Source organism: Acanthochromis polyacanthus, chromosome 8 (assembly GCF_021347895.1).
Source record: "Acanthochromis polyacanthus isolate Apoly-LR-REF ecotype Palm Island chromosome 8, KAUST_Apoly_ChrSc, whole genome shotgun sequence".
NCBI classification, from domain to species: domain Eukaryota; kingdom Metazoa; phylum Chordata; class Actinopteri; family Pomacentridae; genus Acanthochromis; species Acanthochromis polyacanthus.
The window spans coordinates 28,888,402-28,904,155 of NC_067120.1; the positions used below are offsets into that span (position 1 = coordinate 28,888,402).

At 39.5% G+C, this 15,754-nt stretch overlaps 1 protein-coding gene across 1 annotated transcript in view; it reads right to left on the reverse strand.

The window, feature by feature from the left end:
- Positions 1-15,754, reverse strand: part of ntrk3a (neurotrophic tyrosine kinase, receptor, type 3a) — a 163,079-nt gene that overhangs the window by 22,520 nt on the left and 124,805 nt on the right. The window contains exons 13-15 of the mRNA XM_022212044.2: positions 13,696-13,884; positions 12,560-12,690; positions 4,922-5,094 (exon numbers count right to left, since the gene is read on the reverse strand). Coding sequence (XP_022067736.2) covers positions 4,922-5,094; positions 12,560-12,690; positions 13,696-13,884 — 493 coding nt within the window. The remainder of the gene's footprint in view (positions 1-4,921; positions 5,095-12,559; positions 12,691-13,695; positions 13,885-15,754) is intronic.

A 15,754-nucleotide genomic window follows, 5' to 3' on the forward strand; every position in this document is an offset into this window, starting at 1 on the left:
AAAGCATGAGTAAAGACAGTTTTAAATGTTCAACTAACACATTATTAAGCATTAGTTAAACATTAGTAAAGTGCTTAATTCATCGTTAACTCATCATTGGTAACTAATTAGTTATACGTGCTTAATTAATCATGAATTCATGATCTGTATGGCATTTATTATGCATTACTAAGCACTTAATTAATCCGGTTAAAAATGTTTTGTTGCTCATTGATAACCTCAGTTGTTAATACTTTATAAAGGGTTAGCAACTGTGTTAGTATATGATTTACAAACACATATTCATACTCAATGAATAACTTATTAATGCGGTTACTACTCATTAGTTCAGTATATTCCGTGAGCCCATCTAAAGTGAGGACTATCTATGCTTTATAAAGCATTTATAAATGACACAGAAGCAAAGATATACAAAGTGTCAGTTTTATTGGTCCCAAACAATACAAGCTCTTTTAAATACACACTTTAAACAAATACAATCTATAAGATTTCAAGTAAACTTGACAAACATCTTCAAATAACAACAGTCTGTGATCGTATAAAATAGAAAAATAAAATACAAGCTCTTTTAAATACACACTTTGCAATCCTTAACATTTCAAGTAAACTGGTGAACTATCTCTTTAGGGCACACACACACCAGAAGTAAGTGGCTGCCTGATTCTGGGATTCCGCCAGTGCATTTCAATGGGAAACGAGTGCACTCCTCCTCCTGCCAAAGGTAAGAGTTGCAGGTGGAGGAATCCGCTCGTTTCCCATTGAAATACATTGGCGGAATCCCAGAATCAGGCAGCCACCTACTTCTGGTGTGTGTGTGCCCTTGAAGTGCACAAAGTGCTTTACAGTAAAACAAATATACCGTTTTCAAATATTGCAAGATAACGCTAGATAATTTCTGCAACCTGTTTGCCTCTACGATCAGCTGTCATCTCTCCAGCGGGTTCTCTCTCCGACTTCCGCATTTGAGAAAAATTAAAAAACCCGCGCGGTCTCGCTCTCCAGAACCGCGGAGGAGGCTGGGACTTGTAGGACTCTGGGATGTGTAAGACGCTACTGCGCATGCTCTTACCGTCAAAAACGCTAGTGCGCATGCTCCAAAATGCAGACGTCACGCTGCAAACATACCGTTTTCAAATATTGCAAGATAACACTAGATAATTTCTGCAACCTGTTTGCCTCTACGATCAGCTTTCATCTCTCCAGCGTGACGTCTGCATTTTGGAGCATGCGCACTTGCGTTTTTGACGGTACGAGCATGCGCAGTAGCGTCATACACGTCCCAGAGTCCTACAAGTCCAAGCCTCCTCCGCGGTTCTGGAGAGCGAGACCGCGCGGGTTTTTTTATTTTTCTGAAATGCGGAAGTCGGAGAGAGAACCCGCTGGAGAGATGACAGCTGATCGCAGAGGCAAACAGGTTGCAGAAATTATCTAGTGTTATCTTGCAATATTTGAAAACGGTATATTTGTTTTACTGTAAAGCACTTTGTGCACTTCAAGGCACTGGCGGAATCCCAGAATCAGGCAGCCACTTACCTCTGGTGTGTGTGTGCCCTAAAGGGATAGTTCACCAGTTTACTTGAAATGTTAAGGATTGCAAAGTGTGTATTTAAAAGAGCTTGTATTTTATTTTTCTATTTTATACGATCACAGACTGTTGTTATTTGAAGATGTTTGTCAAGTTTACTTGAAATTTTATAGATTGTATTTGTTTAAAGTGTGTATTTAAAAGAGCTTGTATTGTTTGGGACCAATAAAACTGACACTTTGTATATCTTTGCTTCTGTGTCATTTATAAATGCTTTATAAAGCATAGATAGTCCTCACTTTAGATGGGCTCACGGAATATACTGAACTAATGAGTAGTAACCGCATTAATAAGTTATTCATTGAGTATGAATATGTGTTTGTAAATCATATACTAACACAGTTGCTAACTCTTTATAAAGTATTAACAACTGAGGTTATCAATGAGCAACAAAACATTTTTAACCCTTTAAGCTTCAGTGTACCGCCGGCGGTACACCTACTAATTTGCATAGGAATTTCAAGAATGTCTGACGGCTGCAAACACGATTATACAAACACTATACGCCGATGGAAAGCTTAGATTCTCTTGAATCCGCCAGTATAAACCACTTTCAGATGCGATTACTACAGCGGGTGAGAAAAACACATTTGTCCGACAAAAACGAATATTCATCCATCCGTTCTCTATACACGGCTTCAACGCACACAGCGCGACTCACATTTCCGGGTTCATTATTACACACACAAAAAAAGATTCCACAAAAAACGGCCACAATCCAACCTTTTACATCCAGATGACACAAGCCAGTAAACTATTTTATCCAAAACATGTCCTGAAGTCGGTATAAAATCCCCGAATCGGTCATTTTCAAGGAAATGCACCTCGCGATGCCCGTCCAATATTCCCTGTATTTTTCGTAATTTTTTTTATTTAAAAATAGAATATTAGCGATTTTTTTTGTACTGAAAACGGCTGGAATTGACTGAAGCTGAAAGGGTTAACCGGGTTTATTAAGTGCTTAGTAATGCATAATAAATGCCATACAGATCATGAATTCATGATTAATTAAGCACGTATAACTAATTAGTTACAAATGATGAGTTAACGATGAATCAAGCATTTTACTAATGTTTAACTAATGCTTAATAATGTGTTAGTTGAACATTTAAAACTGTCTTTACTTATGCTTTGTAATGCATTACTAATGGTGAATTCATGATGAGTTCATGAGGATTTAAGGATTAACTAATGCTTAAATTATGCTTAACCAATGCTTAACTAATGCTTAATAGTGTATAGTTATTATAAAGTGTTACCAAAAATTCAAACGGCTATGAATGGGATAACAGATAAGAATTCCAAATGATAGTAATAATATATACAATAACATATTTTAAATGCATGGTAGCTCGGTTGTTAGCACTGCCGCTTCATAGCTAGAAGGTCCTCGGCTTGTGTCCTGCCTTCCCAGGATCTTTCTGTGTGGTTAAAGCAGTGTATAGAAAATGGATGGATAGATAGTTTAAATGCTCTCTATGTACCTTTACTATCTTAATTTGCATAGCAATATGGAAAAAAAAAATCTGTGAAATCATACAGAAAATATAAGAAATGTTAAGAAAAATATACTGTGATGGGTTGATCATTTAAATAGTGTATTCAGGAATAGTGTGCACCAACAACCTCAAAGTGGCTGCTGAAGAACAGATGCCAGATAGAACAGAAAAAACAGGGTTGCTAACTTTCAACCAGTTGAAGTGAGATTCTGACAAGGCAATGGGGATGGGTAACTGTGTGGATAAACAGGAGGTTATCTACCACATCAATTATTATAATGTGTACTTCATAGTTATTAATTTGACAATAATTTAAGTAACCTGACTGTCTAAATAGACCAGTAGAATAGATGATGCAGTGAAATTGAGGGAAAAATGTTCATCTATGAAGTCACATATACAATAATACCCTACACCATAATTAACAAGAAGTAGCTTAAATCTGCTGACTAACATCATTTTATGAGTTGATTTAATATTGTAATATGTTGAAAATGTTTATAGTGAAAAGTTATCTAACTAAAGCAACTTATAATACTTTTAAAATGTGCTTTTATTGCTACTAGGCTACCCCTTGCCCAGTTTTGTTAATTATTTTATTACTAAAGTGGTCACATTCTTTATGTAGCATATGCACAATAATATCACTGCTACAAATAGTCTGCTGTACATCACAGAAATGGAACAAAATCTCTTTCATACAACACTGAACATGAGAGAAAAAAATATTGAACTGTAAAGAAGTGCTCCATCTCAAAATATGCTCCTATATAACTAACTGTGTTTTCAATTGCATATTGAAAGAAATGTCATTCCTTTGGAACATGTATATCAGACTAGAAAGTGTGAAAATGTAAAATAAGCTTCAAACAAGTTGCAAATTACATTTTTCTCAACCTCACTGAGTACCTTTTGTGGCTATTTGGAGAAAATTTGGGGTGAAAATATGTTTTTTCAAACACAACTGGGAATGTAGTTTAGTTATATAACATATTTGGGAAACAGGGTTAGGTCATAAAATTACTATTTACCTTTGTATTCTCCTCTACCTGTGTTTGACTAAGCTGGAAAGTTGTTTGTAAATTGTCTGACTACCTAACTGTTTAAGTTTTTGGATCTTTTAGACCAACTTTTTGCTGCCACTCTATTCCCAGATTGTAACTTCAGTGAGTTCAGCATTAATGAAATCAACAGAACTGATGTGTAGAGAATATACAAGCAAGTTGTGATTAAATTGGAAAGTAAATAATCCAAATACTCCTTATATCAGTGGCTTTGGGCAGTCAGCCACTGTATATCCATTTTTTTAAATCTCATCACTCTGTGAAGCAAGAGTTAACCCTATGAATTCTAGGCTACTTTTCAGGTATTTTCACTTTCTTTTCTTTTGAACTCTGATTTTGGTCATTAGAGGACTAGCCAGACATACTACATGCTGTTTTTTCAGTTAGGCACCCCAGATCATTTGATATGATAATACTTTAAAAATAAATGTATACTGGTCTTTATACCAAGTTTAATTTTTACATTTTCTTCATGTATCTCACCATAAAATCCAGACAACAGAAATAGCTTATCACAGTTGTGTAGGGAAGGTTGTTTGGAACCATTATCAGGAGTTTGGTGGTGGGATATTGTATAACTTAGGAACTGGGGGGGGGGGATGCACCAACATAGTGTTGGTGCATTCCAGCATCAACACTATGTAGATTTTCTGTTGGATCAGAGCTGATAAAAAATATTAGTGTACGCATAATTTTTATTTGGAATTTATGATAAGCCAGGCAGATTGGATTGCAGAAGACGCACGCCTCCCGCACCGTCTTACTGAACTGACCTGAGAAACTTATTGAGATCTCCGTGCTTCATGTACTCGAAGACCATGATGAGAGGGTCTCCATCGACACACACTCCGTAGAACTTCACGATGTGCTCGTGCTGAAGGTTGGTCAGCAGCTCAGCCTCACGCTGGAAATCTTTCCTGGCTGCAAGAGTGGGGTCCTTCAGAGTCTGGAAAGAGAAGAAGTGAGAGAATATGCAGTCAATACATGGTCAAATCATGGCTGCATCAAAGAATACACTGTGGTAGCTGTGGGGACAGTCCTCTCTTCTGTATTTATCCTGTAGTACAGCCCCAGTCATGGAAACATTGCTCCTTCGTGTAAGTATCCTAAATCCTTTTTAGCCAGCAATGAGATATACAAATTGCAAATGCAGCCAACAACAGCTTTACAAACTATCCAAATAACGAACAGCCCAGTTTGTTTATGATTTCTTAAATATTGAAAATTCTGTTTGTGCAATAAAAATGATTATCCAATACTACTTTACAAGCAATAAAATATAATTTTCTGACAGCTGTGTTGGAGCTTGGAACTTAGACTGAGGATGACCACTATGTGACCCACGATTTTAATACAGTTGATAAACTCTGACTCTGTTACAACGCACCTGTTTGATGTGCAGAATTACACACAAAACCACTAAAGTTGTATGTTAATGGACATTTCAGTTTGTAACTGATATTTGTTGAAATTGTAAAGCGAAGTACATGAGAAAGTTGGCAGCCAAGTGCCTTCACCAAATTGCTCCCCAACTCCCCAATTGTTCCCAACAGAGATGCTTTTTAACTACTCTATAATATTGACATATTTTAAGTAGGGTTTACATATTTACAAAGAAACTGTGCAGCACAATGACAGAACACAGAATCTAACAGCTGAATCATAACTATTATCTTGATAAACATTACAGGATGCAGATGGGCAATTTGGAGCATTTCAAGATGGCGACGTGCACAGACACAGCGGCAAGGTAGTTTCGCACATTTAGTAGCAAAAAATTGATTTTCACACGAATGGAGCTCCTTAACTTGAGAAACTCCTGCTCCAGATGTGCACCGGAAGGACTAAGCTTCATCCTGGAGGAGATAAACCACCTGGCAATGACAAACTGACAAAAAAATCGCCCATGATGCAAACGGGCCTTGCTACAAACGCTCCTCCTCAACTTGCCCTTTCTCTTGTCAACAAAATGGACCGCATCAAACTGTGGATTTAACAACCACCACATGGACAGCTGTGTCACTGTGATAGCCCTGATTCAGCCATGGAGCAGGCAGGTCGCACATCGGACTCTGATAAAATGAACAGAGGCAGCATGTGTGTGTATGTAAACAACTGGTGCACAGACCAGAGGACTGGGAGAAATTGCTGCCCAGACTGGGAGTTGTTATTCCTTAGATGCAGACTCTTTGGGTATGCTATGGCAATAGCACAGCAGTGTCTTCACCTGCTGAGGAAACTGAGGATTTTTAAAGTCAGCAGACACATTTTAACCCTGGTTTACACCTCACTCATTGAATTCATCATCACATTCAACATTTCATCCTGGTACAGCTCCCTCTCCATGAAACAGAAAACAAAACTCTCCCATATTGTTTATCAAGCCAGCAAAATCCTTGGTTCATCACAAACTCATGTCTCTGAACTGTATACCCGCTCTGTGATCAGGAGAGCTACTCTGATCACAGCGGACCCCGCTCAACCCCTCCATCACTCTTTCCAGTTACTTCCATCAGGCAGATGTTATAAAGTCCCACTGGCCCGTAAAAACATCTACAAAAAATCCTTTATTTCCATTGGAATTCCCACCATAAACAAAATGAAACAAGACACTGAACACTGCATTTTTTTTTTTTTTTTATCGGCTGCTGTTTCTTTTTTAACATTTCCTCTAGATATCTGTACTTTGTGAGCTTGTGTATTAAGTGTGTTTTGAAATGTGTTGCATTTTTTTGTTGGAGCCTTGTCAAAGGAAAATTTCTGTCACCATTTAGAGCAGATGATAAAGTTTGTCTATTCTATTCTATCTATTCTTTTTTCTGCCAAGGGAATCCTCTGCAAAGCTCAAAGTGTCTATCCACCCCAGAACAAATGCTATGTCAGCAACGGGCAAGTGCATGACACTATCAGCAGGCAGCAAAACAAGCATCCAGAGAGCATATTCATAGTAGGTGGACACTTCAATCACTCTAATCTCAAGATTGTGCTGCTAAATTTTCATGGAGGTTTAGGGAACCCATGTGCAGACATAGGACCCCTTCAAAAAATGGGCAAAACTACCAAAAAACCCTTAAAAACAACAATCACTAATGTTGTGACTCAGTCTGCATGCTAAGGGCCAGTGACGATCAGGCAGCTTTGTCACAAATGTTGTCAATTCTGGAACAAAAGTTGGAGTCTTCAAAAAAGTTTTAAAGAATGAGTCTTCAAGCAGTGCTGCACAGTGTTGTAGTGGTTAGCACTTTCACCTTGCAGCAAGAAGATCCCCGGCTTTCTCCGGGCACTCCAGCTTCCTCCCACAGTCCCAAAATATGCTGAGGTTAATTGATTACTCTAAATTGCCCGTAAGTATGAATGTGAGTGTGATTGTTTGTCTGTATATGTAGCCCTGTGACAGACTGGCGACCTGTCCAGAGTGTCCCCTGCCACAATACCAACAACAGGATTGAAAACCATGGATATCTAATATGAATAAACTAAAGCTAAACTAAGGAATCTGGGATACTCATAAGACAGGAAATTAAAGGGGAAGGCTGGCTTTTGAAAAGCAGACAGGAAACACATCGAGGACCAGTGTATTGGCTGGGTCCGGGGAGTGTCGGATGGTTGGTGTGTCGCTAATGCAGGGCGACCAGATAGCAGTGGCTTGGGGAAGCAGACAGGAGGCAGGTGGGGGACCAGCAGGGAAACGGGATTTCATTGTCTATGATCTCGCAGCGTATGTAAGAACGAAGCAGGCTTTTAGGGAACAAGGTGATTATTCATGGGTGAGTCAATCCCCGCAGCTGTCTCCAATCCCTGCAATTAAGCTCACTGCATGCTGGTAAGACCGAGAAGAGAGGTAGAGAGAGGGTGAGCAGCGCAAGAAGAACAAAAAGAGGGAGATAATGGGAGAAACAAAAAGAGGGAGGGAGCTAGTCAGGGCTGAGGCTGGGGTCATTACGTAAAGTTTCATGGGAATGTGGACATTAGGACATGGAATGGCAGAACTCTGGACCAGTTCTACACAAATATACCTGGAACATACAAGACTCTCTCGACACTTCTTAGTTACAGGTGTCAATGCAACAGGCCTGTCGTCATTGAGAGATGTTTGTCTGCCAGCTTAGGTACTGGTACTATAGTGGATGTCTTCAGGCAGGTGGGGACCTTGCATTGCATCAGAGATAGGCTAAAGATATTTGTAAATGCTTCACTTAACTCTGAAGAGCATTCCTTGAAGACATGCCCATGGATGTCGTCCGGTCCAGCTGCTTTCCATATGTTGATTTTATAGAGTGTGTGTGACATCAGTAGACTGGAGTACAATTGCCAGGCTGTCAGCGGCCGGGGCTTGATTGATGGTCATCTCAGATCTTGTCACATCAAAATTACTGAAAAATTAGTTAAGCTGCTTTGCCAAAGAAGCGCTGCTGCTGGTCAGGCCCCTGATGTTATTCCCCCCAGTAATGTGATGAATTCCCTACCATCCACGCCGAGGGTCCAAGTTGGCAAAGTGGTCTTCAATCCTCTGTTTTTATGTTGCTTTAGCATCCCGTACACCGCATCTCAGGTTAGCTCTGACCATGCTGTATTTCTGTGTGTCACTAGACCTAAAAGCAGTGTTTTGGACTTTCAGCAGTAGTTGTACATCTCTGTTCATCCACAGCTTGCTGTTAGAAAACGCGTGGAACTGCTTCATGATGGTAACACGGTCAATACAGCATTTGATGTAAAAAAGCACTGAGGAAATGTAGCTGTCACAATTGTTCTCCTCAAATGCAGACCAGTCAGCGCTACTGAAGCAGACGTGCAGTTGTTCAGAAGCTACCTCTGGCCATACCTATATTGTGCTAGCAACTGATTTGATCATTTCAACAATTGGTCTGTATGCAGGAGTCAGAAACAAGGAGATATTTTCAGTTTTGTCGAGGTGGGGGAGATATATTGCCTCAAAATCGTGATGTTGCTATAAATGTGGTCAAGAGTGTTTTTCCTATCTTGGCACACTGGATATGTTGCTAAAACTTGGGATGACAGTCTTTAAATTGACTCTGTTGAAATCCCCTGCTATTACAAAAACTCCATTTGGGTGGGCCTGCTGTTGTTTGCTAATGGCTGTTACCAAGTAGCCCAGAGCTGTCATGGTGTTAGCATCCTGAAGTATGTAAACAGCATGAATAATTACTACTGTAAACTCTTGTGGGAGGTAGAAGGGGCGGCAGTTAATGAATAAATACTCCAAGTCCAGGGAGCAGTAAGTGTCTGTTATTGCCGCATATGTGCACCAGTTGTTGTTAGTGTATAAGATAAAAATAAAAATAATGTCTTATTGTTATTACACAGCCTTGTGGAACAGTCACAGAATCACGGTTAGTTGCAGCTCCATCCCTCCCCTTCAATATTTACTGTTAGTGGACGTGGAACAGTGGATCAGCTCTTTACCCCTGTGACTGTGGTAGAGCAAGCTGTCCACTAATCGCAAGGATGAAGAATGAATCCTGTGCCCCTCCACACGTTGAGGTATCCTTGGGCAAGAAGTCAAAGAGTCTCAAAACTGCTCCTTATGCCAGGCAACCATTGAAGTGTGAATGGGTGAATGCAAAGCACTTTGAGTATATAATTGGAGCTGTTTAGTTGCTGTTGGCCATCTCAAGTGTATTTTGTGGAGTTGGAAAATGGCAACATTATATACCCCTGTGAACACTGTGGTGGGTAGTATGGTGTACTAATCCCATTGCTATTAGCCAGCCGTTACTTGTACAACCAATCTGTTTTCTTATCCTTGCCACAAAGTGAAACACATTTCCAGGAAATGATCTCCACCAAGACTGCCCTTTGTGTCTGACTGTGATATTCATAGATAAGATCTCAAGTTATAGGAAGGTGTCCTTGGGAATCATAAAGCCTCTTTGCCTATTGCAGATGATGTGAGTCTGTGGCCTTTATCAGTCTGTGACTTTCAGTAGGGTGGTTTGCATCTAAGTGTGAAGCAGCCAGGATGTGAATCCGTACCTTCAAATCTGACGCCATGGTTCTCTGCTGGAAACAAATGGATTAAGCACTCTGGGCTAGGAGAGATTTATTGAGGAAGGAGCTGAGCGAGAAGGCAAGGCCCTCAGTTTACCAGCTGATGTTGGCTCCAACCTTCACCTATGTTCATGAGCTGTGGGCAGTGAAAGAATGAGATAGCGGATCCAAATGGGCCAAATGACTTTCCTCTGTAGGATAACTAGGCTGTCTCCTCGAGACAGAATGAAAAGCCTGAACTTTCAACGGGAGCTTGAGAAAGAGTCATTGCTACCTCACATCAAAAGGAGCCAGCTGAGGTGGTTTAGGTATGTTATTAGGATGTCTCCTGTCTAAAATTCTTTGGAGGCTTTCCAGACACGTTTAACTAGGAGGAGACCCAGGGGGAGACTTGATAAAGACAGAAATTAAAAACTGTTGTCAGGAAAAGAGCTGTATCAAATGGCCTGCTTAGCCTGCTGCCACCGCAAATCCACTCTGGATAAGTAGAGGAAAATGGATGGATGTTCAAGCAGTATTCTGCCCTCAGTTAAATAGTTTTTCCTTTATCTGCAACTGCCTTGAAAGACTCACTTCTTGTTCTCAGATCTCCTACTGTCTTTGGTGAAGCTCAGCTCCTCACTCCTTAAATCTGTCTCTGTTGATCTCCCCTGTTATTCTTGCCCCAATTTACAGCTTACAGCCCAGCCTCAGCCTTAGGTTCCCAGCTTTTTTCCTAAGTGTCAGCCCCCCAGTGCTCAGGTAATAGCCCCAGGTTTCCAGCTATCTGATTAAGTTCTAGCTTCTGTTTTTCTGCTGTCAGCCCAGGTTTTCTATAGCACCGTTCATTCCTCAGTTTACCTTGACTACCATAAAATGAGTTGTCTGTTATCCGATCTCTCTGCCTTGTGCCTCTGTGTTTGTACTTGGGTCCAATAGCTTAGCCATTACATAGTGAATGTGAGGTCTACAATATTTATGTGTGTATAATGTATCTCGCATTGGGCTGGCTGTAAAAACGGTGGGAAAAAAAACATAAGGCAGCAGAGGGAATGAGTGCTGCAGGATTAAAAAGGATGCAACTGTAATTCCTTTATATCCTCACTACAATTAACATCTGTCTGCTACAAGTCAATATGTCAGGCATGTTTCCTTTAATAACTGCTGCTGTACTGACAAAATCCCTGCCTCTTTATTATATGTCATGCTAATAATCCAGTACATGCCTGATTAGCCATATATTAGCTTTACTGACAGTGTTCACATCATTTTGTGAATTATATTGTAAAAATGCTGAACTCTGTATGTGGTAAAGGAATAGATTTGTTTTTGGGTTTTTTTTTCGATTTGGATTGCATGAGGTAAACAGGAGTACTAAGCTACTCAATTAATTGTTATGAACAGAGTCAACAGCAAATTGTAGCTTAGCCACTTCAAGGATGGTCATCTACCTCAACTAGTTGGGCTTAGATTAAAAGGTAGAGAGCAGATGGAAAACAGACTATGTTTCAAAAAAAAAACCTGAAGAACTTATTCAGTCTATGTTTTCTTCACAGCCACTACACTTAACTGACAAAACATTTGGCCATCAGTTCATTTACGGTTCTCCAATTATTTGTTTTACTATCAATGTATATATATATATCCTAGGAAGTCCTTCACAATGGCTGATAAGAATGTTTTTGTTCTCAGTCTGTTGTAACACTAATGCAACCACACTTACTGATAAAAGCCCGCATCTTTCAAACTCTACACCAACAGTTTGAGACTTAAACTTTCTGTTTTACATTTGTAGTCTCTGAACCAATGCTAAAATTATTAAGCAATGTCCCTAGAGTAATTTTCTCTGTATTTAACTGAACTAAGCTCTTCTCCAAGCTTCATAAATCCTTGATTAATGGTTTTAAAAACACTATGTAGCGACAACAAATTATTATTGACATATGAAATTAGTAGTGTCCATTTAAGTACAACTGTGACGCACACACACACACACACACACACACACACACACACACACACACACACACACACACACACACACACATGTTTGTACTTCTATCTTAGTGAGGACATCCATAGGCGTAATGCATTTCCTAGAGCCTTACCCTAACCTTAACCATCACAACTGATTGCCTAAACTTAATCCTTACCCTAACCCTAACCAAACCTCAATTCATACCTGTTCTCTAAAAACAAGTCTTCACCCTCAAACATGGCTGTTTCAAAGAGAGGACCGGCCAAAATGTCCTCACTTTGTAAAAATGTCCTCACTTTGATAGTTAAATGCAGAAAATGGTTCTCACAATGTAGCAAGTACAAGAACACACACACACACACACACACACACACACACACACACACACACACACACACACACACACACACACACACACACACACACACACACACACATCTCTTACCTTTACAGCTACCAGCATCTTGTCTTTGGTGGGACTCAGGTTGTAACATTCAGCTAGGAAGACCTTGCCAAAGGCTCCTTCTCCGAGTTCCCTCTTCAAAATAATGTCCCGCCGTTTAATATGCTGAACATCTAAGAGACACAGACATGTCAAGGGACTCAATTAGCACCTATTATAAAAATACCACACACCTAAAAATAAAGCTTCCAATTTTCCTTCCCACGACATACATTATGTCACACAGTAGGCTAAAGGGGTGAACACTGATCACCTGTTGCATACAGTTCTCATAAATCCTTCCTTTCAGTTCAATCAAATGTCCCTGTGAACAGTTTCCATTGACTTAACACTGACCTAAGGGAAACTATAAACTGTTGACAAGGTTTGTGAATTATCAATTTTTTTATAATACATATACTGACAAACAAGCACACTAACATTCACACCTGATTAGATTTTGGCAGTGATGTGGCTTATAGTCTGGATCCAGGGATTTGTTAAAGATTTCTGTATCACTGCATCACTATAACCATAACAACAATGGACTCACCTGCAGCTGGATCTCAATATCGTTCTAAGACCCGCTCCCACTCTGCTTCCCATTGGCTAGTGATATTAGTTTGGTTTAGAGCAAAAGCTGCATTCCCCTATATATATATACATATATATATATATATATATATATACATGAGATTAAAAAGGCTTCACTTTGGCAAGTTGCCTCAAATGATAAAAGCTTGACTTCCTGACAGCACTGATCTGGGCATCTAACTTAAAAACAGAGTCCATCTTTACACCCAGATTCGTCACAACAGGACTTATGGCTTGGGTTAATGAGCCCAGCTCAGCTTTGACCACTTGAGTAGAGTCATTGAGAGAAAACAGCAAAACCTAATTTTTTTGCTCAGTGAAATTCAAAAAATTGTAAGCCATCCACAATATATATTTCTCCTTTTTTGTATTGGGCAAAAAGAGAACCAGTCAACTAATTTTAGAAATTTGGGGCATATTCATCGATTTATGTATTTATTTAAAATATTTATTTATTTATTTATTTAAAATCTGCAAAAACTGACAATAATCCAAAAATATAGTACAACACACGCAGGCTCCACCAACTAAATGTCTCTACTCACACGTAGTAGGTTTACTGCAGTTGTGTCCATGTCTGAAGTATTGTGGGTTCTCAATAACAGGTATCCTGGTCATTCCAATTACCACGGCATCTTGCCCAGCATCCAGGGTGCAGGGGCTAACAATCCCATGGTTCACATGATGAAGGGGACTGGCAGAGTCTTCCTCTCCACTAATGACTGCCACTGGACCTAGAAAGACACAGGTTTTAGTCAGACGGATGGATATCTCTTTATTCCCAAAGTAGTGGAGTAAGCAATTGTTTGTCCTTCTTGGAAGCGTCCCACATGCAAATCCTGCTGTATGCGGAAAAAATGTGGAGGGAAGGAATGGAATGTTGGGGGAAATAAAAGGAAAGAGGGTTTGAGCTTGGTATAAAAGAATCATTAAATAACTTCATCAGTTAATCAGCAGACCGGCATCCACGTAGCAGCTTGTTAACCAATCATCTCCCCAACCAAAGTCTCCCAGTCAGTATATCAAGATTTCACCAGTGTAGTTAATTGTTCTGTCGGTACGTCAACAAGACTGCAGAGTAGTTAGTCACCTATTCCAATCAACCCCTCAGCTAATTGTAATCATATTTAGATCCCGTTCAATATTAGTATAATTATAAAAAATGACATCTTGACAAAAATGCTAAACAATATTAAAAAATATATATTATGTCATGACGACACATCAGGATTCAGGTGCAGACATTCAATGATAGCGAACTCATCAAAGGGAGGACATTACTAACCTTCACTCAAACAAACAAACAAACAAATATGTGTACTTCTGAGCAAAGTTCCAGGTTTAGAGACACATAGACCAGGAGATTTACTAATTGTTCCGACTTTACACATGTCATATAAACAAAATAAAGAGCCACCACCATAGCTGAACATTGCCAGTTTGGAGCAGCACTGTTCAGATGATAGTCTCAGAAAGCATATTTAAACTCCCAGTGTTTTATCTTAACAAGCATAAGAACCAATTCTGTCAGTTCCAAAAACTTAAATATGTGAAAGTTTAAAATACATTGATTTTTAGGGGTTTAATCAATAACCAGAGCAGGACTTTTGGTGAGTGAGTACAATCTTATAACATCATTAGGAAATATGACAACTTAATTAAAATCTAAATTTGACCCCAATGAAGATGAGGAATTCACAGAGTGGAGAGTGAGATACTGACAAAACCTTTTGAGTAATTTTTTGAGGTTGAGCTTTACAGATGGAAGCTTTACATTTCATTGGCAGTAATACATTTTCAATAAAATGCTTAACTTCTGCTTCATTTGTACTTCGCGTCCACACTACTCTGGCATCTATCCATACATTTTCTATCCTCCTTGATTTGTCATGTTCCTGTCAAATAAACCGTAGATGAAAAAGCCGCTACTTCCAATCTGTGTTTTCCATTGCCATGAGTACATTAGCTCATATGTTACTTTCAGCAATGGTTCCACCTCATCACTGGTCCAAGCAATAAATTATCTGCTTTGCTTTTCAAAGTAACCAACCCCCTCCTTCCTGTTTACACAGGTGCATGCCCGGTGTACATGAATGGTGATGGATGTGATGTGCATTTTGCAGACGTATTTGCATGCACAGACATTATTTTTGAAATTGTGCTAAGATACTCATCTGGCTAGAATTTTTTTTTATAATTTGCTTTAAAATGAAGGTGCAGGTAAAAAAAAGGGGGGGGGGGCTTCAGAAGCAGAGCAGGGGAGTGGAGGACAGCAGTCAGGAGGTGGCTTAGAAAAAATTTCTACAGGGCTTCTACAGGTGATTTGGAATACCTGACAGTTAAATACGGGCCTCTTTACCTTCCACATAAGCTTATTGTTCTTATAGTCACAGCTGTTTACATTCCACAAGATGCTAATGCTGGCACAGCACCATAACTTTTCAACACAGCACATGCCCAAAACATCAGTTCTTCCACTAGTGGTGAAAACGCACTGGATAAAGATAGAGAACCACTTTTCTGACGATTTGTGTTGATATTTTCCTTTTCCTTTTTGGAATGACAGTAATTGGGTATGCTATTCTAAAAAAACACTTGAGACAA